Source organism: Falco biarmicus, chromosome Z, assembly GCF_023638135.1.
Source record: "Falco biarmicus isolate bFalBia1 chromosome Z, bFalBia1.pri, whole genome shotgun sequence".
NCBI classification, from domain to species: Eukaryota; Metazoa; Chordata; class Aves; order Falconiformes; family Falconidae; genus Falco; species Falco biarmicus.
Genome location: NC_079311.1, coordinates 17,665,109 through 17,690,567, shown reverse-complemented (window position 1 = coordinate 17,690,567; position 25,459 = coordinate 17,665,109). Strand labels below are relative to the sequence as shown.

Here is a 25,459-nt window from a genome sequence, read left to right as displayed (position 1 = left end):
GGGGACAAGTGGGGTTAAATGATATAGTAACATGTTAATGTTACATTAAGTTTTGGTGGAATGAGATGATAGCCTCAGTTCTTATGGCAGAAAGTGAGATTCATACAAAATGTGATAGGAAACAGGAATGAGATTACAAGTTTAGCTCTAACAGACACAGAAGAAATATCAGGTTTTGAAGAATGGCCTCAAATGAACTGAAGCATAGCTCCTTGGGAGAAGTCTTCTGAAGAGATCTCCTATTATCAAATATGAGGGAGGAACATGGAGAAGAGCACAGACTGTTCTAAGAAGAATCTGAAATGAGATGGTGCAAGAAGCATAGGAGGAGACAGGTAGGAAAATATGTGCAGTAATAATGAGGCTCTACGGAAGAGAGATCAAATGCAACAGAGAGGGATAAGAGAGGAGGTTGTTTTAAAACAAGGATAGATGCTAACATCCTTTATTCGTTAAGAATCATAAGGAAGTAAATTTTTTCCAGTGTCTTTGTACTCCAGTCAGTCCTCCCCTCCTTGATTATCTGATGTTTAGAAAAATTCAAGCAGATGGGGGGGAGGGGCCGGGGGGGGCCGGGCAGGGGGAGGGGGGGTACGGGGGGAAGAGCTTAATTTAAAAATGAGTGACTACACCAAATATTTCAAAAACATAGTCACACATTTTAAGAGGTAAATCTATTCTCGTACTTACAGGTGTACTGTATCTAGAAGTCTTATGTGAGGCTGCTGGCAGTATTTCATTGCCAACTGAACATGTATACCCTAGGTTTGTTCTCTGCAGTGCTATTCAAGATTTGAGTTAACTGACCACTTGTTTGCGAGGTGTGTAACTGAAATGCTTTTTCTTTTAAGAGATTATGTTTTAAGTACAATGTATCGAAATGACTAAGTAGCCTGCAGGAGCAAGCCCTATATAAACTGCTTCCTGTTATACTGGAGCTGATTTATCAGTGGAGAGCTGCTGTATTGCTGACAGTCGTCTTTTTTTTTCCTCCCAAGTCTAAAAGTATTTAAGCTGATCACTTTGTTTATACAGATTAAATCATAATCCTTATTCTGCCAGTAGTACTTGGAAATGAGTAATTTTAGTTTCTATATTGATTTCTGTAGGAAAGATATTAAACATAACTTGAGTACATGGCTTAGATTATCACAAGTAAAACACAAGTAAAACAAAAAAAAACCCAAAAAGATATTTTGGCAGCATTATCATCTGGCAGACTCCTAGGTAGGTGAGGGGAGCCTAACTATGCTAAGCTATGAATTGCATGCATGGGAAGAAGTACCCTCTGGCCCAGAGAGCCTGCAGTTTTAAACAAGAAACAGTTGCAATGATTGCAGAATTATTACCTGCTATGGAGGAGGTGTGGAAGTATTGAGAAACTAACGCTTGCAGAGGTAAGGCAGAAAGACATAAACAGCCAGGAGATATAACCAGGTAAGAAATATCAGAAGATCCTTCATCCAAAATGTCATTATCAAAATCAATAATTCATTTTTAAGCTACCTAATCTCCTCACACAGCTTTAAATTTCCCAGCACTTGCCATTCTGTATTATAATTTCTGACCTGGAAAGGAAGTAAGCTTGGTTAAGTCTGGGTTTTAAGAACATGCCCCTTTCAATAAAAGAAAAAAAAAGGTTATAGAACAAATCAGCATATTTCTCTGATGTGAATATGAGTGAAAATACAGCCATCCTTTACATTGCAGCAAAGAAGGCAATTAGTATCTTGGGCTGCATTAGTAGGGGTGTTGCCAGCAGGTTAAGGGAGGTGATCCTTCTTCACCTCTGTTCAGCACTGGTGAGGCCACACCTAGAACACTGTGTCCAGGGCTGGGCTTCCTAGTGCAAGAGGGACATGGATGTACTGGAGAGAGTTCAGCAAAGAACCACAAAGATGCTGGAGGGAATAGAGCATCTCTCCTGTGAGAAAAGGCTGAAAGAACAGGGACTGTTCTTTCCTGGAGAAGAGCAGGTTCAGGGGGATCTTATCAATGTACATAAATACCTAAAGGGTACCTGTAGAGAAGATGGAGCCAGGCTCTTTCCAGTGGTGCCCAGTGACGGGACCAGAGGCAGTGGGCACACACTGAAACACAGGAGGTTCCCTCTGAACATCAGGAAACAGTTTTTCATTGTGAGAGTGACTGAGCACCGGCACAGGTCACTCAGAGAGGTGGTGGAGTCTCCACCCTTGGAGGTACTCAAAAGCCACCTGGACATGGTCCTGGACAACCAATTCTAGATGGAACAGGGGGTTGAGCAGGAGATTGGACCAGATGACCTCCAGAGGTCCCTTCTAACCTCAACTGTTCTGTGACCTGTGTCTTCATTTAGAGTTTATTCAGATGGTCACCAGAAGCAATGGCATAGCCCGTATATGAGCGGTGTTTCATTTGGTCAAGCAAGTTTTCATTTCAATGTAGAAGAGTCCGAAATTGAATAGCACATGAGAATTTTTCGGTGTGGAAAACAATGTGTAATAGGAATTTTAAAATCATTTCTAGCTTGCCCTCTAATTCAGAAAACTGACAAGTCATAATGGTCTGTTTAATTTCACAATTTGATTTCTGTGTTAAGTCTTTTTCCCTGATGTACTTGCCAGTGGGTGTTAGACTGCTGGTTCTTTGGAGGTAGGGTCTGCATTTTTGCCTATCATGGGTAAATGCATCATCTGTAAAAGTGATTGCATTACATATCATAAATCATTAAGAAAACAGTGCTTCTGACAGGGAAATATTTTCATGGGACAAAATAGATTAATTGTCTACCAGCATTTGAAAAGATGCAGTTTTTCTGACATACCTTCTACTGGAAGATCGGGGTCCTGTAGAAAAAACTGTGTCAAAGTCTTGGAAAAAAGGTACTGGTTAAAGCTGCAAAAACAGTCAATTATTTTTTTTTAAAGTTATCCTGGCTTCTGTATAGTGATTAACCCATGTCAGGGACTAGACAGGAAAGAGGGCTGGGTCCAGGTGGGAAGGATTTACATTAAAATCAGTGCCTTCTGGGTGTCCAGGTACCTTTTGTTATCTGGGCTCTGGTTCTCAGTAGGGAGCACGTCATGATTGTCCTTTCAGGTATAAAGCAAGAAGGAATAGTGAAAGGGAATGGGGGAACTCTAGAATTGAGCAGAAAGATGTAGGCAGCAAATGTAAATTTGCTCCCTTTGGCCATGCACACTGTGGCGTTAATGACAGGATCTCAATATATGGAGTTCTGTGGGACTTCTGCCTAGTTTAGGGCATAGGTTTGACTTACAGTAGGGAACAGTGAATAGGTGTAATTAGAACTGTATAGTATTTCCAGACTTTTGAGAGCTTAATTCTGCAGATCATTAGCACTCCTAGTAAGTGTTTGATTTTGAATATGGAGTCTCTGCTTGCTTTATGCTTATCTGTTGGGGTGTGTATTTAAACAATAAAAGATACATTCTGTTAAATAAGTACCAAAATGTATACAAGGTGTTCTCCCTACTTCCAAATCCAAAAGTAGCCACAGGTGCTATTATGGGCTACAATTGTTCTCTTCTTTGAAACAAGTGCCTTAAAAAAAATCTGGAAGATTTTTATGCCTTTGGCTCCTGTTAGTTTATTGCAGTGCCATTAGTCAACTGGCTAGATCAGGCTGATAAGGGGCATTGTAATACTTTATGTTTGCTGCTGATGTTTTCTAGGAAGAGTAAGAAGGTAAGTACTTACTTGGATGATTCAGCTCATTTGGCAAATGCAGAAAATCACTTCATAAAAGAAATACCGGAACAGCTGCGAACCATATTGTTTGAATAATCTGTGTCACATACACCACTACAATTTATTGCAGTATTGTTACACTCTAATTTTTGTGGGATAATTTTCTTTCAGTGTCCCTGAAGAGGCAGAGCATGCTGAGACTGTTTTTTTTACCTCAGATGCCAGTGTGAATTTTCATTTTGTTCTTTAATTACTAATAGCTTGTTGATAATCCAGCACTACTAGAAGAAGGGTGAAGATGATGATGCAAGTGGTAGAGGACTGTTTGTCACAAGGGGAAATTATTGGTTTGTTCACTTACATGAGTTGTATTTTGCTACTTAGCATCAGTCATAAACAGCACTGCCAGAAAATCTTGTGTTACTATGATAAAATCAAAATGAAGGAGCAAAAGCCACCTTACTGTCTGATTAAAAGTGTAGCTGTTGCTTGCAGGGTGGAGAATACAAACTGGGGACACCTTCAGAGCTGCAGTATGTGCAGCTTTGAATTTGAAAAAGCAGTAAGGGCAAGGCAGGCATGGCAGGACTATGCAACAGTGCAAGGATTTGCTTGTGCGGTGAGTACCACTGTCCCCTTGAGCTGATAGACAAGTGGTTATGCTTAAGAACATACTCGCCCCTTTCCCAGGGAAAGAATTCTGTCTTTTCCTGTTCTGCCATCTGCTGTTTGGCACAGAGGCAGCGTGTTCTGGTGGGGGTTCTCCGAAGAGCCCTGCAAAGGTCAGATGGCCAGCAGTAGCTGTGGAGCCCCGGCTTTTACCTGCTTCTTGGTAAGTTATCAGTCCAGTGCTTTCAGGCGCTGCTTCTGAACTTCATCACGGGTAGCATCTCTGTACTTGCCCTTTACACCATGCTTGATCCTTCTGAACTGTGCACTTCTACTATTGAGTAGTGTGGCTGGTTTCTAGGCAAGCGTGTGGTGACTTCTTCCTGTTTTAATATAAATAATCAAGCAGTTGTATAGTGTTCAGTTGTGCGGTGTTGTTAAGCAGGCTCTCCTGATGGCATGCAGGCCTCCACATTTGTAACTGTGAGATCTAACGAGCAGATTGTCTTTGAAGAGTCCCTGTTGAGTTCCTTATTTCTTGTCTCCTGCTGGCTCCATAATGGTATGTGGGGGAGGTCTTGAAACTCCTACAAAGAGAGGAACTTTAGGCAGATACTGTCATTTGCTCTCTGGCTCTGGGTCTCTGGGAGAGTAAGGCAAGGAAAGTATCTGTGGTTCAGTAGCCTTTGTTCTCTCTGCAAAGGATACAGAGGAATGGTATTGCAGCAGTGAAAATCACGTGCTGCTGCCCTGTGCCTTGCAGACAGGTGAGTGGGACAGATCAGGATAGCCAGTTTGGGTCTGGAGTAGCAGGAGGAGAGGCCAAAAGGCATTTTTCTGCACCAGCCATTACTTCAAAGGTAGCAAGAATCAGAGGATGGTTCAAATCTGACTTTATTCTCACCCTAAGCCTAGCAGTTTATGGACACACCAGCTGGCCCCATAACAAGTAGCTGTGGCCTTTGCAGGATTGCAGCCTTCCATGCAGATGAGAAACTGTTGCACTCTGAGAGTCACAATGCTCAGAGCAGTTGTCACTTGTTCCCATGTAGTTTATATGTATGGTGCTAAACATAGTAGCATTTCTTTATTAGACCACCTAGTGATGTGGCCATTCTCTCCAAACACAGGGTATCTGAAAGTCGGAGAGTAGTATTTGTACATATGTGATCTTTCCTTGGGGCTTTTCTGAGTGAAAGAGTCTGACTAACAACATCTGAAATCCTATAATGTAGGAAATGGTTTATGACTTTTCCCATTTCCTCCAATTCTAAGTAATTCATTAGCAGACACTGAAAAAAAATAACGTGTGAAATCAGATACATTCTATTTGTGGCTCTTCAATATCCCATAAAGTAATATTAGCGTTTCAACTAATTTTTAACAGCTGTATCTCATTTTGCATGTGTTTTTAATTTGCTGATCTCTTTCCCTATTTTATAATCTCATCCTTAAACCTTTCCTACTGGATCTTTCTGCCCGCCCCCAAATCTAACATGTATTTAAAACCTTCTTTTAAATATTTGCTGGTGACTTGGGTAGGGACCTGTTGTGAGCAGTATTACCAGCAGAAATTTTTTATTTTAACTGTGAATTGAGTTTGGCTCTTGCCTTACTTTTTCTCCTTATAAAGTGCGATATGTGACACATTGTGGGAAGAATGGAATGTCTCAAAGAATTTTGTTCCAGAGGGGTTTTGCCATCCAGTTGGCTGAATTATCATGAGGCAGTGCATTTGAAAGTAATGGGATATGAGTAGCAGTTCCAGTAGTTGTCAAAATGACATGCTGGATGGTAATTTCTGCTGCGTGTTTGACCATTTTGTGCAAGGCAACAGCTTCTCAATTGAAAGAAGGGAGAAAAAGGATTCTTCAACTTGCAAGCTGCCAATGCATGTGTGTGATCTTTCTGAGAATATGAAGACATCCTGTTCCAGAGGTTTTCTGGTTGAATTCACACCTCTTTTGTTCAGGAAGCTGTTCCTATAAATTCCTATCCTTTCAATGTGGGAATGCAGTGCTATGAACAAGCTCTATTTTGACTAGCTTTGTGGTAATTCAGCCTTGATTCTTTCCCTTCCTGAAAGCTCACTGTATTCTTTTTTCCAGAGATTACTTGTCTGACTTGGCCAATTTCTCTTCGGTAGAATTGCAGCATAATGTGGCTATTTGTGTCATTTAGGAGCAAATCAGTATTTCAGCAACTTGTTAACAATAGATTTTCTCTAATTAATTGATAATGCACTGCGGAAGTAACAGATTTATGCTCTTGAGCTCGGTTCTGAAAGATTTGTAGAGGTAAAACAAGATTACAAATAAGTCATTATTATCATACTGATAACTTTTGTTCCCTCCCAGGAATGCTGTGGTTTGGGATTTTTGTAAATTTCTTGCTTTCTCTTCTGTTTTCTCCCATTCTTTTCTCTGAGCATGTTTTCTGTTTTTCTAGGACAACTAAAAGACACTGTACTTTATACGATGGGCAGCATTCCACTCTTTCAGGAGTATGTCATATTCCAATGGCAGAGCCGTTCTGCACCAAAACCAGAGAGGTTAGTGAATTTTGTAATAGTATTTAGAAATGTTATTTTTATGGTGCTTTTTTGTGATATAGTAGGCTATGCATTGTTAGAACACAGAGGCAATCTGCACCTCTTGATTCCTGTTTCTCAGATATGAGATGCTATTAAGGAAAAATATAACATTTGGAAAGCATGGGAAGTAAAAATCTTCTGTTTATAGGAGCTGTCTTCCTAAGGAAGGTATGCAGAAGATGTCAGTTGCAACCTAGATTTCCCTGGGGTCTTAACAACAGGACAAAAGATCTTTATTTATTAGGTAACACGCCAAGAAAGCAGCAAAGTGGACAAAGGTGGAAGGTGGAATTAGGAATTAGTTCTGTTTTGGTCTGAATAAAAGTGTACCTATGGTAGAGGCACTTTACATAATTAATAGAGAAAATGAAATAAATAGTGCTTTAACATTCACAGACATTACAATATTGTATTTGTGCTTTTGTGCATTGTAGCAGTGGGTGGTGGTGGAGAGTTGAGGTTTAGTTTAAAGAATGTTAAACATAGAAGCAAGCCAAATTACAGTAGCTTTCTATTCTTAAACTGTTATTTAAAAGTTAAAAAACTCTTAGTTTTATCGTTTCAAAAACAGTTAGACTAAGCAGTGTAAAACTGCTGTGTTTTCTACACCTGCATAAGCTGCTGGGAGGAGTGTATCTGTGGTTAAATATACCGCCTTAACATATTCTTAGAGTTGAGGAAAAGGGAAGATGAAGATTGAACTGTGTATTTTGTGCTGTTGTATAATGCTGTGATCACAAGCTGCAAGGAGGTACATTCTCCAGGGGCACAGGAATTCTTAGAGAATCGGTCACACCCGTCTAAGAGACCTGCTGTCTGTGCAATCAGTTATTACAGCGAGCAGGACAAAGCTGAATTGTGAAGCAAGTGGCCCAGTCTGTACCCAGAGCATGTACAAATATTTGTACTACTGAGCTCTTTTGCCTTTGTCACCAATTCACTTCAGTGTCATTAATGTTTTTGTTGTTAATATCCACCAGCACATCCACAGCATTGCTAGTAGAACAATGCTTCAGTGCACTGAGAATCAAGGTGTTTTGCAATGAAGTAAAAGACATTTTAAATCGCATGAGGAAACAAACCACTGCATGTTACACATGTGCAGGCTTTTGCCCTTCTTCCATTGAGCAGCAGATTATGCAAAATACTTCATTTTTCATGCGACAAGAGCCTAGCCACAATGCTCTTACCAAAGATTAGTTGGCATATAGTGTCTTGCTGACTTTGAGCATGACGGGTACAAGGAGTTCATTGAGACCTAACTGTACACTTTCTGAATTGGATTAAAAATAGTGTGATTACTGAAGTGATTTGCAGTACTTCACACTGTGCCGCTTTCTCATTTTTTAAAACGATAAGTACCTACACATAAGCCATTTCCCAAGGTTGCAGGAAATATACACCAAGGCTACTTTTCATTCAGTTATTAAGTAGCTAGAGCTTTGGTATTATGTTTTTTGAAAAGCCAGCAGAGAAATGTGCCTTTTCAAACAGAGAAAAAACATTTAGGTACTTCCCAGTCTCACATGTGATCATTATCTCATTAGCCTATGCATTGTAGTAAGCCTAACAGATGTTTTGAAGAACATGTGGTTTTGAGCTCTTAGTAAGGCTGAAAAGGGATACTTTCGCTTCATTTCAAAATACCAGATAAAAGTGACTTAAACTTTTTTCCTGGAATGATCCCTAAAAACTGTTGGGATCATTTCAGCCCAGTTTATCTAAATCAGGGAAATTTCTTAGATAAATGCAGTAATAATAATAATGCCAAAATTGTTGATGTAATAGACTATTTAAGGAATTTTGCATCAAAACATCTCAAAACTTTATATTCAATTACATTTGTGCAAATACATGAAAATACTTTGTTTTATTTGATTTATGCACTGTAAATTAAATGAGAATCTGAAAGGAGTTTATCTTTTCTCTGGCTGCAAATTTTTTAATAACATGGGGTGTCTTCATTATTACTGCTTTCAGAAACTGCAACATCTTGGAGTAAAGTCAGAACTTTGTAAAGAGTTTCAGGGAAGCACTGCTCAACTGTGCTTTAAGTCAAATGACAATTTAAGTTGTCTATTGATTTATTAACAATGTGTAATTAACTGGCAATCAGTGAATCATGTGTTCAGAATGAATATCAGTAATATACTGCAATATTAAGTGTGATTAATCTTAGATTAACTTACAGCGTGTTAATAAACACCTACAAGTTTTTAAGTGTCCTCTTGTGGCTAATCTCCAGAAGCTCTACTATACCTCCACACACATTTGCACAGTTGCATGCACAGATACCCTTCACCAGTGCACCTGGCTTACATGCACATCCACCCTCTTCTGGGAGCTCAGGTTTACCTGTTTACAAGCACCTGCAGTGGGAGGTGCGGGTACTCCAGCTTTATCTGTACTTGTGCTGCTCCACACATTCACTGATCCACAGGCCAGTGAGGAGGCATCCCACAGGTCATGCAGCATACTCAAGGTATTGCATTTTATTGCACCTGTGTATGTTGAGTGCAGGCTTCTCACAGCGTTTTGCACAGAGGCTGCTCCACCCAGCCTGTGTGAAGGTCATGGTGCTGACAAGTCAGCTTCTAGTGGCGTCAGAGTAGGTTTTCACTGCTGCTGTATTGTAAAAGCTCTCTCCTGTCCTGTCACAATTTTTCATGCTGCTTTTATACTTCTTTACAAGGTTTTCTTTTCTGTTGAAGGTCATTTTAAACAGATGTCATCACAGTTACTTTCTCCTTCCTACTCAGGATAGTTACAGGTGTCCTAGTCCCACTTACACATGCTGGTATCCACTTATTCCTACTGTATCAGCTGGTGTTACCAAGGCCATTTACCAAGAAAGTCATGATGATTCTGCCATATACAAGGTCCTAGTTGGAACTGTAAAAATTAATGTGAAGTATGTGTTAAATGTGAGGTATACGGCTCAGTCACCAGCATGGGAAAATGTGATGATAATTTATCTACACTTTCCTGGAGTAGTCTTTGAAGTATGTGCTCATAAAGTTTTACTTTCAAAGAGTAAATACCCTGTTACTGTTCTCACCAGCACAACTCCACCATGTGGTAAATTAGTGCTCCGTGGAGCATTTTCACTGTTATGTTTTCAGTGCAAGCATAGCCTAAATATTATGCAAAAATCCTGTTTTCTGGTCTTCTTGGTCTGCATTGAAAACAGTAATCCAACTGATATTAGCAAAATCAGATGAGTTCAAGACAATTTCTGTTAGCAGAACTGTTAATTTATTTTGCTGGATGAGAAAACTGAAAATGATCCTTGGTTTTGGACAGCTGCAGCCATATAAAGCCATATATAAAGCTAATTTCTTTTGTATGTAAGTTTTTTGATGGGATGCAAAAGTAGTCCACCAGGAGAATTATTTCCCTTTCCTGATGTTTTCATGTTTTGCAGGTTCTTATTGAGACTGCCAAGAAGCTGGGGCTCCAGTGTCATTCCAAGGGGACAATGATCACAATCGAAGGCCCACGTTTCAGTTCTCGAGCAGAAAGCTTGATGTTTCGCAGCTGGGGAGCTGATGTTATCAACATGACCACAGTGCCTGAAGTGATTCTTGCGAAAGAAGCTGGAATGAGTTATGCTAGTATTGCCATGGCAACAGATTACGACTGCTGGAAGGAACATGAAGAAGCAGTGAGTGAAGTTTTTTTCCTCTGGGTCTTGTCTTGATCTGGATGAGAACCTGTAATTTTGATAAGACATCACATACTGAACTAAATCAGTTCGTACTTACATCAGTATCACTGAGTAATTCTGGAAGAATGATTGTGAAACTAAGAACAGAATCAATTGTTGCTACTTCATTCATTCTCATAAACTTGCCTCACTACTAGCAAACTTTGTCACCTCTTGTCTGAATCAGGGGGTCTGTGTGTATAAAGCTCATGAACTCTGTGTATGAGCTTGTCTTCCTGTAATTGAGCTGGTGTTTTTAATTTTGCAGCTCTGTACAAAACAATGTATCTGCTTTAGTTCTCTTATTTGTGTAACATAAAATCAGACATATGCCCACAGAGGAAGTTTTTACTGGCTAAACAGATAGTGGCATTTTAAGGCTTCACCTTTTCACTTAGAGATGTCTAAGTTAGATGAATTTATTTGGGTATTTAAAATGTGTGCCATCAAAATTGAGAGACACCACTCAGTTTTACTCTGTTTCTAGGTTTCAGTGGATAAAGTTTTAAAGACGCTGAAAGGGAATGCAAATAAGGCTACTAGTATACTCCTTACTGCTATACCTCAGATAGGTTCCATGGAATGGACTGACACCCTGCACACCCTGAAAGTAAGTACACACGTGAGGCTGATGAGTACTGGGCATAATGTATGCATATATACACATAATGCAGGTATATGTTCCAAGATATTTCTGTTTAAGTCATAACAACTTAGATGTGGTGGTTTGATCTTGGCTGGATGCTGGGTGCCCACCAAAGCACCGTACTATCGCTCCCCTCCTCAACTGGACAGGAGAGAGAAAATATACTAAAAAGCTTGTAGGCCAAGATAAGGACAGGGAGAGATCACTCGGCAATTACTGTAATGAGCAAAACAGACTTGACTTGGGGAATTTTTTTTAATTTATTGCCATTCAAATTAGAGTAGGATAAAGAGAAATAAAACCAAAACTTAAAAACACCTTCCCCCCACCCCTCCCTTCTTCCCGGGCTTAACTTCAAACCCGATTCTCTCTACCTCCTCCCCCACAGCAGTGCAGGAGGATGGGGAATGGGGGCTGCGGTCAGTTCATCACGTGTTGTCTCTGCTGCTCCTTCCTCCGCAGAGGGAGGACTCCTCACATTCTTCCCTTGCTTCAGCATGGGGTCCCTCCCAGGGAAGGCAGCTCCCCACAAACTTCTCCAGTGTGAGTTCCTTCCCACAGGCTACAGTTCTGCCTGAACTGCTCCAGCGAGGGTAGTTTCCACAGAGTGCAGTTCTTCAGGAACAGACTGCTCCAGTGTGAGTCCCCCATGGGCTCACCAAACATGCTTCAGTGTGGGCTTCTCATAGAGTCACAGCCTCCTTCGGGCATCCCCCTGCTCTGGCGTGGGGTGTTACACAGGCTGCAGGTGGATATCTGCTCCACTGGTAACCTCCATGGGCTGCAGGGTGTACACCTCCTCCCCCTTCTCCACTGACCATGGTGTCTGCAGACTTGTTTCTCACACAGTCTCCATCTCTGTTCTGCTGCAGTGTGTTCTGCAGGGGTTTTTCCCCTTCTTAAATACGTTATTCCAGAGGTGCTACCACCGTCGCTGATGGGCTGGGCCTTGGCCGCTGGTGGGTCCATCTTGGAGACGACTGGCATTGGCTCCATCAGACGTGGTGGAAGCTTGTAGCAGCTTCTCACAGAAGTTGCTCCTGTAGCCCTCCCCCACTACCAAACCCCTGCCATAAAACCCCAGTACATTAGAGTAGATGCTTCAACAAACCAAATCTACTCAAGATGGACAAACAAATTCATTAAGACTCTCACAAGCTTTATTGCAAATATCTAGCTTCAGTTTTACAAGAAGTGTTACAGAAGTGTAAAAAAAAAAAAAAAAGGACATCTATATATGGTTGATGAAGTGTTATCTTTCATAGCAGAGATAAGATAGCAATCTATGTAAGTATACAAAATAAATAACTGTACCTCTACTCAGCTTTAACTTAGATCTTAGAAAAATGGAGAGCCAAGCAGAGAAGACTGGACCAAACCAAAACTGTTGTGCTCTCTTTAATATGTAGGAGGAGGGCAGTCTGTTACAAGATGTGAGTAACATCCAGTTTGAAATCACTAGAACTGTGTTCTCCCACAAGTTTCAGATCCACAATGCATGAATTAAAAAGATGGAAGAGAAAAACATTTCAAAATGTATTGGTGAGAGAATTTTTAGGCAGAACATTTCTTAGACGAGAGTTTACTTCCATGTTTTGCATCACCTCTGTTTCACAAACATGCTTGAGATTAATCTGTGGCTGTAGCGTAGAACAATGATAAAACAGTTTGGATGTCCAACTTCTTGACGAGCTTTTAATGACAAATAGCTGCTTCCAAGAGTACAAGAGTGTGAAGCACAAGAGCAACTGAGGATTACATTGAGGCAGCATGGGAGACAGGAAAAGAGAATTGGAATGTGAAAGACAGAGGGCAGACACAGGTGGACCACAAGGATCTCAGTGGAAGCAGCAGCAGTCTGAAAAGGAGGAAGCTTGTTGAAGACAATTATCAGCAATCTCTGGTAACGCTCTCCTCTCTTAGGTTCTTTCGTTCTCTTTTCTGAAAATCACTGTGTTGACTGAAATTGGAATGGCTAAGAAAGATGAACACAAACATGTCAGGTCTTCATATACCTGAAAATGTGTCCCTGAAATTCAGCTATCAGCAGAACTGTACATACTGTAAAAATCTTCCATGTCTTCTGACTGGGATCAAATTCTCAGGTTTGTTTCCAGTCTGGTTCTCTTGCCACCTCTAGTCAGGTTCCTAAAGGAAAGACATTTTAAGGAAAATTTACCCTAGATACTTGCAAGCATACTTCACCAGGTCAGGTTTGTGGAGGTTCTCCCTGGAATGAGTCTTTTGCTGATTCTTCACTAGAAAACCTACTTTTTATTAGGAGGCCTTGGATTGTGTTTATGACTATTCCTTAGCTGATTATCTGAAACAGCTATTATAATGTCCCCTCTATCCCTCTATATATTTGTGAGAGGTAACTGACTTTTCCCTTGCCCCTTTGCAGTCTTTAGGCAGTTGAGTCATTCATGAATAAGGGAGACAACAGAATGAGTATTCCTTCTCCCATGTAATACACAGAAAATATTTTCAGAGGACTGGACCACACTTTTTGTTTAATACAGATGACTAGCTATACAAAAAAACGGTCAGAGTATGAACAAAATGTGCTAGATATTCCTCAGCTACCTTGAACGTGCTGGTAGGCAAGGAAATTTCCCAAGTATGCTTAAGTACTGAGGGATCTGCCTGCAGTTCTGCCAGGTGTACTTCAGTAAGCAGTGTCCTGTTGCTTTCCTTTGCATGATTGTCTTGATTCTTCATTGGGAGTGAAATAGCCAGTGGATGGAAAGAGCTGGCACTGAGTTTGTAAGTTTCCCCCTTAATGAGTGCTAACCCTTCTTTCAGTTCTTTGTCAGCTGTTTAAAACACCGATTCAAGTGCTTCCTCCAGCTCAGTCCCTGAAGTACTGTTTGCCGAAAGCAGAAAAAAGAAAGTCCATTTTAATGTAGCTTCTTAAACTCTTTCTCTTAAGCATCTGCTATTGCCTGTTATCAGTGATGAATATTAAGATAGTTTCACTCAGCCTTGGCAATTCTTACATCTGTCCTCTTTGATGATAGTCACTTGATCTGAGTGATGATATACTGAGAAAGGGAGTTGATCTGAAGGTATTAGAACTGGAAATAGGAACTAGGCATTGGTAGTGGGGACTGGGATTTTGTGTCAGGAGAGTAGGACTCACAGTTGTTTCTGATTCAATGCAATCAAGTACTCCGGAAAAGTGACTGAAAAGTCTGATACTTTGGAGGCTTTCTCTGATTTTACTTAGGAAGGGCAGGAAAGGCTAAAAATCTGTTTTGTGGCATGAAATGGTAGTAAAGCAGGTGAAGGATTGGTCCTAGGCTTCTGTGTTAATGAATAAGGAGAGAGGTGCTTTTGCAGTACAGCGAGGAGATGTGCCTCTGTATGAGTGTGTAGTTGAACCATAAAGAGTTTTTTAAAACTATTCCCTTTGTAGATGTGAAGTGTTCTGTGTATTTTACTCCAGGATTTTTGAAGGTCAGATGAAAACTGAATGTTTTTTTTTTAACTGATCTCTTTTGGAGGCACCTTTTCTTTGAGCTTGAAAGCAGTGCCTCTTGCGTGCCCTGTGGTAACATGGTAAGGAGCACAGTCAAGGAGCAAGACTGCAGCTGGTACTCTGCTATCAGTGACAATGTAAAGCCACGCCAGCCTTTATCCAGGCCACAGCTGGGCCTCTTAAATGGGCATTTGCCAGTGTCTGTTTCTAGTGTTCAGGGAAGTGTGTGAAACCATGAAGCTCTACATGGACGCAGCTTTTCCTTTCTGAGCTTTGTAATCTGGCTGCTGTAACTGAAGGAACTTTACAAGGCAGGAGAAAATATGCTGCCATTCTCTTTGTCCAGCTGCATTTATCTGTTTCCTGCCATGGAGGTGTGCATCCCACCCACCCACACACAGGCAGCAGTGTCACCTGTGAATCTCACAGTAGTCTTTAGGAAACAGTGGAGTGTTGAAGCAAAAATCTCCAGGGCCTGCCATCCATTCATTTTCATGTGTCTTTCCATCTGTGATTCGCCAGTGAGTTTAACTGTAGTTTGAAAGTTACCATTTTTTAACTTTCTAAGATGTCTTCAGGCCAGTATTTCCTGGCTCTGTCGCTGTAAAAAGATACCATTCTCTAGGCTCAGATTACATAAGCTTGAAAAAAATTTTGGAGTAAACTTCTCTGCAGGCACAGCATCTTCCTACAACCTGTCATTCTGAGATGTGGCCAGGGTACAAAGCCCTTACTCTTTCAGAACAGGCTATGACCAGATTGTATTTATGACATGGATCAGGAAACACAGATGGTGCTATTGATTACAGTGGTCCAAGTGATTTCTAGCTGGTGTCATGGAAATTTCTGGATAGGGTGGGTCAGCCATGGATGATGTACAGCTGGATCTGCTGTTCACTGAGAAGAGTTTAGTGAGGCAGTAACCACTGGCAGTTGTTGCTGTAATGCTCATGAAACAGTGGTGTTCAGCATCCTTCGGGGAGCAAGGAAGGCAGTTAGCAGAGTATGGATGCTGGAACTGAGGTGAGCATACTTGGGTTTAACCAGTGAACTCGTAGGTGTCATCTCATGGGAGGCAGCTCTGAAGGGGCAAGGACCTCCAGAAAGCTGGCAGCTCTTTTAAGTGCAGCACTGGCCAAGCACAGGAGTGGTGCACAGAAAGACTGATCAGGAGGTTCACTTGGCTGAACAGGAAACAGGGCTCTAGTGTGAAAATGCAGCATTCAAGGGTTGGAAGCAGGGACAAGCTACAAAGAAGGAATCGAGAAGCAAGAGCAGACACGTAGGGATGGTTTCAGGGGAATCAAGGCTTGCCTATAGTTGACATTTGGAAGGGACATCAAAGGCAACAACCACTGCATTGATATGAAAAGCTGACAAGTAATTATGGCATCGTTGTTGAATGAAGTATATGAATTAGTGACAGCAGAGAATTTCAGAAGGGAACCAATATAGTAGATTCTTTCGTTGGTAGGCAGAGTATTGGTGAGAGAGGAGAAACTGTCTTGTTGAAGAGAATTTTACCTCATAACAACCGGGAACTGAACTCTGTGCCTTTACTCCAGTAAGGTTCAAACCCATGAGGATAGGGAGAAAATCTGTACTGGGATGGTAAAAAGAGTATCAGGTTAGAACAGATTTTTCTTTACAGTGTGATTGTAAGAAAATCAGCTTGTGGTAAGGTGTCAGAGCTTCTGTGAATACTCCTCAGGTAAGCTGCTTGACTCTGTGAAGACACCTGCTGGTACTACCTGCCTTTTTTGAACTTCTGTACTAGCCCAGGTCAACTGGTATTTGTCAGAACAGTGTTGTACTTTGATAAGAGAGCTGTGGCAAGTGAATACTGTAGGATAGTTTAGATTGGGTAAGGTATCTGTGAAGGTGTTTCAGCACACTTCATCACTGACATACTTTAGTATGTTTGGTAGCTAACAATTTAAAGGGCATAGAGGTTAACATTTTTCAGTCATTTTTGTAGTCTATCACAAACTGAAACTGTCGTTTGTAAGTTATGTATGTGGAGCTCTGATCTTCTAAATATTCTTGCATAGTTTTCTTCCTTAAAAATATCTCAGTGAAATCAGTGAACATAGTTATGTGACCAGAGTCCGTTGACTGAAATGGATTAAGTGGAGGGGGAGAGGGAAAATTCATCAAGACTTAAACTGTAATTAGATTGGTCTATATACTGTGGTCCTTGCAGGCTAAGGATCTCTCAAGAAAGCTGAGATTGAAGTGTTTCTCAGGTCGTACCCTTGAATGTGGCTCATGTCAAAGTTGCCTGTCCCTGTATAACTCAAGTATTTTATTAATGCGCAGTCAGTTCACCCTTAGAGAGAGGTTTCTGTTCTTCATAGCTGTACTTCAAAACTGAAGAAGAAACATATAGAAATAACTTTTTTTAAAGGAACTTCAATTTTCAGAGCATTCTTACTGTATTTGTAAAAAGCTTTCTATGAATGTGATGCAGGTAAGCCAGTAGGCTAGCCTTAAAAACAAAAAGCAAGTTGCACAATTTTTCATTTGCAGCTTGTGAGCCTGAAGTCCTTCCTTTAGTGTTTCTGCAATGTGATCGTTGTTCACAGTACCAATAAGCCTGTTACATAGGTTTAAAAAGGTTGTAATGACAAGTCCTTGGAACTGTTGTAGGGTAGTATGCCCTCCCTGTAATTCTTTCAACTCTTGTGGTGCGGGGGGATGTTGGAGGCACACATGGAAGGAGTTATATCTATTTGTAATCCAAACTGAAGTCTGTATGCCTTTATACTGAAAAGTAGTTCTGCTCTGCATTGGCAGAGGAAGCATTCATCTACTTTGACTTTGTATTTCAGACGACAGTGCAGTGTTCGGTCATCCTGCCAAAGCAGTAACAACCTGGATGGACCTTGAAGTTTGGGTGTTCACAAGGAAGAGTGGATCACTTCCAAACTTCCAGAGCTTTTAATATCTTCAAAAATTGTTACAAGCATAAGAATGGAGTACATGTTGACCGATGATGATGTGTAAGAGAGCTGTTATAATCTTTATCATGCTTGATAATGTATAAGGTGGCTAGTTAGATTTTGAGTATGTTTTGAACTAGGAATACCTTTACTGTCAAGCTGGATCAGACAGCAGCTGAAGAAGAAAGTCAGTAGCGAGTTATCATCCTCTATTCACTGATAAATTTTAGTTCATGGAAGAAAGGAAAGGCTAGGTAATACTCTGTTGCGGTTTCATAAAATAAGATCTAAGAAAGCAGATTCATAGATGAGCTATTTGCTTTGCTATTTCTGGCTCTCATCTTTTCCTTCAACAGTGCAAATGGTTACAATATTAGACTATTTTTATACATTATCCATATTTTTTATTTCAGTGATTTTTCTAAAAAGCAGTGGGTTTTGTTTATGTGCTATAAGACTAGAAGACACGGTTTAATAATTGTGTCAGCTCTTTCACAGCAACAGTTAATGCTGAATAAATGAATGTTCTCATTAAAAAAATGTATGTAATGCCTAAGCCAAATTTGTGCCTGAAGATGTACTTACGTGACTCACAAGTAGTACAGAAAAGTGTGTTGCTGCCAGTGTCCTGAACACTGTGCTGGCCCTTTGCTCTTCGTTTACCTGACTCTGGTCTAGTTTTTGTTTTAAGTGATGAATGTGCTCGAGTGCTTTGAATGTATGCATTTTGTTTTTTAATACAATTTGACATCAATAAAAGAATCTGTCTAGTAAATAAAACAAATGAAAGCTATGCTTCTCCAAACCGTGTGGAAGTTGGGGGTGTTATTTACTTCTAGTTATTAGTGAGTGAATTTTGGTTGTCTGACTGACTTTGCCATTCATGGAACAGGCTGTTGGTGGTGATACCTTGTAAACACCGCTTTTAGAAAGACCATTTTTAGAAAATACTGTGCTGCTTAGAACTTCAGGTTCAAAGTCCGTGAAACAACAGGGATTGCTGAGACAGAAATGGATCAGAATGTAATCCAAGCCTAGCATGGGAAGATCAGAAACATGAAGGGTACAGATTCTCACAGTAATACATAAAAAAAAAAGAAATTAATACAAAGGAAAATAATTTTTTTAAAAAGGCAAGTAAAGGAAAATAATTTTTTAAAAAAAGCAAGCATATAATCTTTTGAGCTTGCTGGTCTTGTACTGTTAGATGCCCAGTCTCCTGCTGTGAAAGTCTTTCAATTTGAACGTTAACCATCACAGAAACACGGTGGGATAACCTGCATGACTGGAGTGCTGCAGTGGGCGGCTGCAAACTCTTCAGAAGGGCCAGGCAAGGGAGGAGAGGCGGTGGGGTAGCTCTGTGTGTCAGGGAAAGTTTCGACTGCCTAGAGCTGAATGATGGTGACAGTAGGGTTGAGTGGTTATGGGTAAGGATCAGGGGAAGGGGCCAACAAGGTGGATACCCTGGTGGGAGTCTGTTATAGACCACCCAACCAGCATGAAGAGGCAGACAAAACATTCTACAAGCAGCTGGGAGAAGTCTCATGACCACTAGCCCTTGTTCTTGTGGGGGACTTCAACCTACCAGGTGTCTGCTAGAAACAACAGAGCAGAGAGGAAACAGTCTGCGGGGTTCCTGGGGTGTGTGGAAGACAATTTACTGGCACAGCTGGGCAGGGAGCCAGCCAGGGAGATGCCCCGCTGGACCTGCTGTTTGTGAACAGGGAAGGACTGGTGGGCAATGTGGTGGTCAGAGGACATCTTGGGCATAGCGATCATGAGATGTTTGTTTTCAGTTCTTTGAGAAATAAGGAGGGGGTCAGCAGGACCACTGCCTTGGACTTCTGGAGGGCCAGCTTTGAACTGTTTAGGAGCCTGATTGACAGAGGCCCTTGGGAGACAGTCCCAAAGGGCCAAGAGGTCCAGGAAGGCTGGGCATTCTTCAAGACAGAAGTCTTAAAGGAGCAGGATCAGGCCATCCATGTGCTGACAGATGAGCCGGTGGGGGAGAAGGCCGGCCTGGCTGAACAGAGAGCTTTGGCTGGGACTTGAGCAGTGGGGGAAAAGTAGAGTTTAGCACCTTTGGAAGAAGGGGCAGGCAACTCTGGAGGACCACAAGGATGTTGTGAGATTATGCAGGGCAAAGATCAGAGAGGTGTAAGCCCAGCTAGAGCTCAGGCTGGCCACTGCCGTAAAAGGTAACAAAAAATCTTTTTATGAATATGTTAGAAACACAAGGAGAACCAAGGACAATCTTCATCCTTTATTGGATACAGGGGGGGAACATTGCTAAAAGAGTGAGGAGAAGGCTGAGGTACTTAATGCTCAGCTTCCCTCTGGGTCTCAGCCCCCTGAGCTGGAGGACAGAGATGAGGAGGAGCAGGATAAATTCCTCACAGCCCAGGAGGAAACCTGCTGCTCCACTCACACACAAGTCTATGTGGCCGTGTGAGATCCACCTGAGGGTACTGAGGGAGCTGGTGGGGGAGCTCGCCAGGCCACTCGCCATCATTTATCAGTAGCCCTGGCTACCAGGGAGGTCCCAGAAGGCTGAAGGTTAGCCAGCATGATGCCCACCTACAAGAAGGGCAGGAAGGAGGATCTGGGTAACTACAGGCCTGTCAGCCTGACCTCAGTGCTGGGGAAGGTTATGGAGCAGATCATCCTGAGTGCCATCATGTGGCATGTGCAGGACAATTGGGGGATTGGGCCCAGCCAGCATGGGGTTATGAAAGGCAGGTCCTGCTTGACGAACCTGATCTCCTTCTGCCAGAAGATGACTCTCCTAATGGATGAGGGAAAGGCTATGGATGTTTTCTAACTGGACCTTATTAAAGCCTTTCACACCATCTCCCACAGCATTCTCCTGGAAAAACTGACTGTTCAGGACTTGGATGGGTGTACTCTATGCTGTTAAAAGCTGGCTGGATGGTCAAATCCAGAGAGTGGTGGTGAATGGAGTTACATCCAGCTGGTGGCTGGTCACAAGTGGTGTTCTCCAGGGCTCAGTGCTGGGGCCAGACCTCTTTTAACATCTTTATCCACGATCTGGATGAGGGGATCAAGTGCCCCCTTCAGTCAGTTTGCAAATGGCACCAAGTTGGACAGGGGTGTTGACCCGCCTGAGGGCAGGAGGCTCTGCAGAGGGACCTGGTCAGGCTGGAGCGATGGGCCCAGGCCAGTCGTGTGAGGTTCAGCAGGGCTCAGTGCCGGGTCCTGCCCTTGGGTCACACCAGCCCCACGCAGCGCTACAGGCTGGGGCAGAGCGGCTGGAAAGGGCCTGGTGGGAAAGGGCCTGGGGGTGCTGGGTGACGGCCGGCTGGGCAGGAGCCAGCAGTGTGCCCAGGGGGCCCAGGCGGCCAGCAGCACCCTGGCTGGTGTCCCCAGCAGTGTGGCCAGCAGGACCAGGGCAGTGACCGTCCCCCTGCACTGGGCACTGCTGAGGCCGCCCCTCGAACCCTGTGTTCAGGTCTGGGCCCCTCTCTGCAAGAGGGATGTAGAGGGGCTGCAGCGTGTCCAGAGACGGGCAGCGGGGCTGGGGAAGGGGCTGGGGCACAGGGCTTGTGGGGAGCCGCTGAGGGGGCTGCGGGTGTTCAGTCTGGAGGCTCAGGGGGGACCTTGCTGCTCTCTACAGCTGCCTGACAGGAGGCTGTGGGCAGGTGGGGGTTGGTCTCTTCTCCCAAGTAAGAAGCGATAGGACAAGAGGAAACGGCTGCAAGTTGCGCCAGGGGAGGTTTAGATTGGAGATTAGGAAAACTTTCTTCACTGAAAGTGTGGTGAAGCATTGGAACAGGCTGCCCAGGGAGGTCGTGGAATCACCATCCCTGGGGGTGTTTAAAAAAATGCATAAATGGGATGCTTAGGGATGTGGTTTAGTGATGGACTTGGCAGTGCTGGGTTAATGGCTGGACATGATGAACTTACAGGTCTTTTCCAACCTAAATGAATGTATGATTCTATGATATTCTCCCTAACAAAACCAGTGCAGGTGGTTTTCAGGCACTGCGGAAAATAGCTTAACCAACTTCCCATATTTCCTAGTGTTTTTTTAAAGAACTTAAGATTGCAGGAGCCAGAGCTTTAAGATTGACAGGAGGAAGGCTACAGACCTAACATATACTACACTTCATACCTAGCCAAATCAGATGGCTAGCCTTAAAAATGGTTTTCACTGTTGTTATCTTTGCCCCCAAGACAGTTTTGTTAAATGGATTGGAGCCATAAAGTTCAAATTTGGATGTTCTAAGAGAAAGTTGTTTCTTGGTTTCCATTTTCAGTCCCTCTTGGGTTTTTTTTACATTCCATAGTGCCATATAAAGATAATTGTTGTGTTAATTTTCTTGGTTTATGTACTAAGTACTTACAGTGACACAGGATAGTCATAGAGCAGGTCCATAGGTAGTGGAATTTTATTATACATTTCTGTTATAAATTATTCACTTCACATGCAAGGCTGGGTGATAACACTCGGTAAGGACAAGGAGTTGGCTGGATGGCTGCATCCAGAGAATTACAGTCAATAGTTCAATGTCCAAGCGGAAACCAGTAACAAGTGTTGTCCATCAAGGCTCTGTACTGGACCAGTACTGTGTAATATCTTCATCAACTGCATAAAATAGTGGGATTGAGTTTGTGAATGACACCAGGCTGAGTGATGTGGTTGATCCACTAGGGGGAAGGGATGCCACCCAGAGGGACTTTGACAGGCTTGAGGAGTGGGCCCATGCAAACCTCGTGAAGTTCAACAGCACAAGGTCCCACACACCTAGGTCAGAGCAACCCCCTGTACCAATACAGGCTGGGGGATGAAGTGCTTGAGGGCAGCCCCATCAAGAAGGACTTGGGGGTGCTGGTGGATGAAAAACTGGACATGAGCCAGCAATGTGTGCTTGCAGCACAGAGAGCGGGTGGTATCCTGGCCTGTATAAAAAGAAGCGTGGCCAGCAGGTCGAGGGAGGTGATACTGCCCCTCTGCTCCACTCTGGTGACACCCCACCTGGAGCACAGACAGCATCCAGCTCTGGAGTCCTCAGCACGGGAAGGACACAGACCTCTTGGAACAGGTCAGAGGAGGGCCACAAAAATTATCAGAGGGATGCAACACCTCTCCTGTGAGGAAAGGCTGAGAGAGTTATGGTTGTTCAGCCCAGAGAAGAGAAGGCTCCGGGGAGACATTGTTGTGACTTTCCAGTTCTTAAAGGGGCTCATAAGAAAGACGAGGACAGACTTTTTTAGTAGGGCCTGTTGTGATAGGACAAGGGGCAATGATTTTAAACTGAAAGACAGTAGGTTTAGGATGGACATAAGAAGTTTTTTATAATGAGGCTGGTGAGACACTGGAACAGGTTGCCCAGAGAAGCTGTGGATGCCCCATCCCTGGAAGTGTTCAAAGCCAGGTTGGATGGGGCTTTGAGAAGCCTGGTCTAGTGAAGCCTGGTCTAGTGGAAGGTGTCCCTGCCCATGGCAGGGGGGTTGGCCAGATGACCTTTCAAGGTCACTTCTAACCCAAACCATTCTATGATGCTATGATACCTGTTTGCTCTGTCAGCATAGGCTTGGTATTTGAAGGTGTTTCGTGCAGAATTAGTATAAAGTCAGTAACATGGTGGTAGTGTGTAGTGTGGTTTTGCAAACTTTAGCATGCATTTTATACTCTTTGAAATGTATTAGGAAATATTTATCTAGCAGACTACACAACTAAGATGGTAACTGACAAGAAAGGCATAGGTAATGTTTCATTATATAAAGAGAGGTTAAAAAAATGGTTCTAATTGTCCTAAACAGTCCTAAGAAATTTATTGAATTTATTGTAGGAGGTACTGCAAGTATGATAGAGAACAAGAAGATACACGTTTCATGTACTGCATTACCAAAACCAAGTACACATTCTAGCAGAGAACACTGGTCATCCTTAAAATGTCTTTGATTTGACAAGAATGAGACAATTACATGACTTCACTGATATAAATTACCTCTCTTCTGTTTGACCGTCTCTCCATGACAATTTTGGTTTTATACAGCCCTCATTCAGTCCGTTTGTTGTGATGGATTTGAAGTGCCTTCTTGTGGTGCACAACATTGACACCGCTCCTATACTGTAACATCAGAATCAGTGTTAACAAATACTAGCTTGGGGTTCCTGGTTTACCATCTTGGCCTGGATTACAGGATATAGGATGCTAAATTGTTGATGCATAGTTTTCAAACATCTCAGGCTCCAAAATGAATGCCTCTCAAGGTTGACTGACATCATTGCTCCTCTTACAGAGACTTTGTCTTCTGTATGTTAAACGTAACCTGTTACACCGTTCCTGCTACAGTTTTACATTTGACATCTCTTATACCAAATATTGCCTCTTACAAAAATTAAGAAAGCTTTCAAAAGGACCTTCCAGGACCTGACTGTTTGCTATGTGTATGTTTTCTGAACTGAAGCAAATGAAGCAGTTTCTTTGTGAGTAAATTATGTGCCTCATGTAAGATGGATTAGAACCATGGAAAGCCTAGCAAAGTAGTAGCTAATGAAATTTAACTTTACATTTTTCAAGCCTAGTTGTCATTCCTCAGTGGCATTGTCCTAAACTAACTCATTGATTTGTATGGCCTGAATGCTTTCAAGGCTTCTGGGGGAAATATATCACCCCTAGAGCTAGCAGGAGCTGCAGAAGAACACGTCAGTCTTTCATGCTCCACTTCATGGCAGGATTTGCCATGGGGGAATAGAAAAATGTGGCTGGGAAACAGTGGGTATGTTAGAAATAAATGCTGAAAGCATAGTTTTCTTCCCCACATATACAAAAGGGAGACTGAATGGAAGTAAGTGATTGTAATTAGCACAGGTGCACAACACAGGAGCATACTGGTATTAGCCAAGAACTGGGAAATACAGAATCAGTAGCCAGCTGATTCCTTGTAGAATTTTCCACTGGATTCCAAAGGAAATGCTAGAGCTTGGAACTACATGAAATGTCCAGACCCACACAGACCACAAGCAGAAGTGTCACTGCAGAGTAAGCTCAACATGCAAATAACAAATGCAAGAGGAAGACATACGCCCACTTGCAGGATCTTTTGTCCGACTGTACCACCAGTGGCATTCATTAGAAGTTCTGCTTCATCTTGGTGCATGTGTCACAGGCAACAGATTTCCTTTGAGTGAAGAGACTTCTGGATATGGATGTGGTAGCAATCCGACCCAGACAGCCCTTGTCTATATGCCAAGCCAGCACCCCACACTTACTTCTGTTACAGGTGTTTGCTGTCTGTGACTGTGAAGTTGTTATTGTGTCCTACTTTGCTTCTCACTGATTGTTTGGATGTTGTATTTTGTTTACCCTGGCTATCCATGGCTTTTAAAGTCCTTTTTTCTTGGAGGAGATCTCCATTTATTTTGCTTGGAGCATCCTCCAGTGTGTGTGTTAACAGTATAATTTACTGATACCAATGCAATATTGTGGGTTCGAATATGGCACAAACTAGACCATGAGGCAGGCCATTTGGTTTACCCTTTTCTTCCCTTTTCTATTTCCTCTAAATCATTCTGCACAGCCTAACATTGATCTGTTTCGCTACTGTGAGATTGCCCACTCATATGTTATTTTCACTTAGATAACACTTCCTGCTGTTTCACATTAACAACACCAAAGCATCGCTCAGCATCAGCACAGGTGGCATGTGACATCAGAGTTTAGCTTTCAAACTAGTATTCAAAACAGACCCAAGAGCGGTTGGGGTTCCCAGAACTGTACCCAGTGTGAGAGTGTTTTCTTTATCAAAACCAGATGATTAT

At 42.4% G+C, this 25,459-nt stretch overlaps 1 protein-coding gene across 6 annotated transcripts in view; it reads left to right on the top strand.

Moving 5' to 3' along the window:
• Positions 1–25,459, top strand: part of MTAP (methylthioadenosine phosphorylase) — a 45,178-nt gene that overhangs the window by 13,852 nt on the left and 5,867 nt on the right. For 3 of the 6 annotated variants that reach the window (XM_056324099.1, XM_056324102.1, XM_056324104.1), the window contains 4 exons: positions 6,751–6,853; positions 10,320–10,559; positions 11,089–11,211; positions 12,957–17,553. In XM_056324099.1, coding sequence (XP_056180074.1) covers positions 6,751–6,853; positions 10,320–10,559; positions 11,089–11,211; positions 12,957–13,049 — 559 coding nt within the window. In that variant the 3' untranslated portion in view covers positions 13,050–17,553. The other 3 variants (XM_056324103.1, XM_056324100.1, XM_056324101.1) reach the window with 3 other exon arrangements.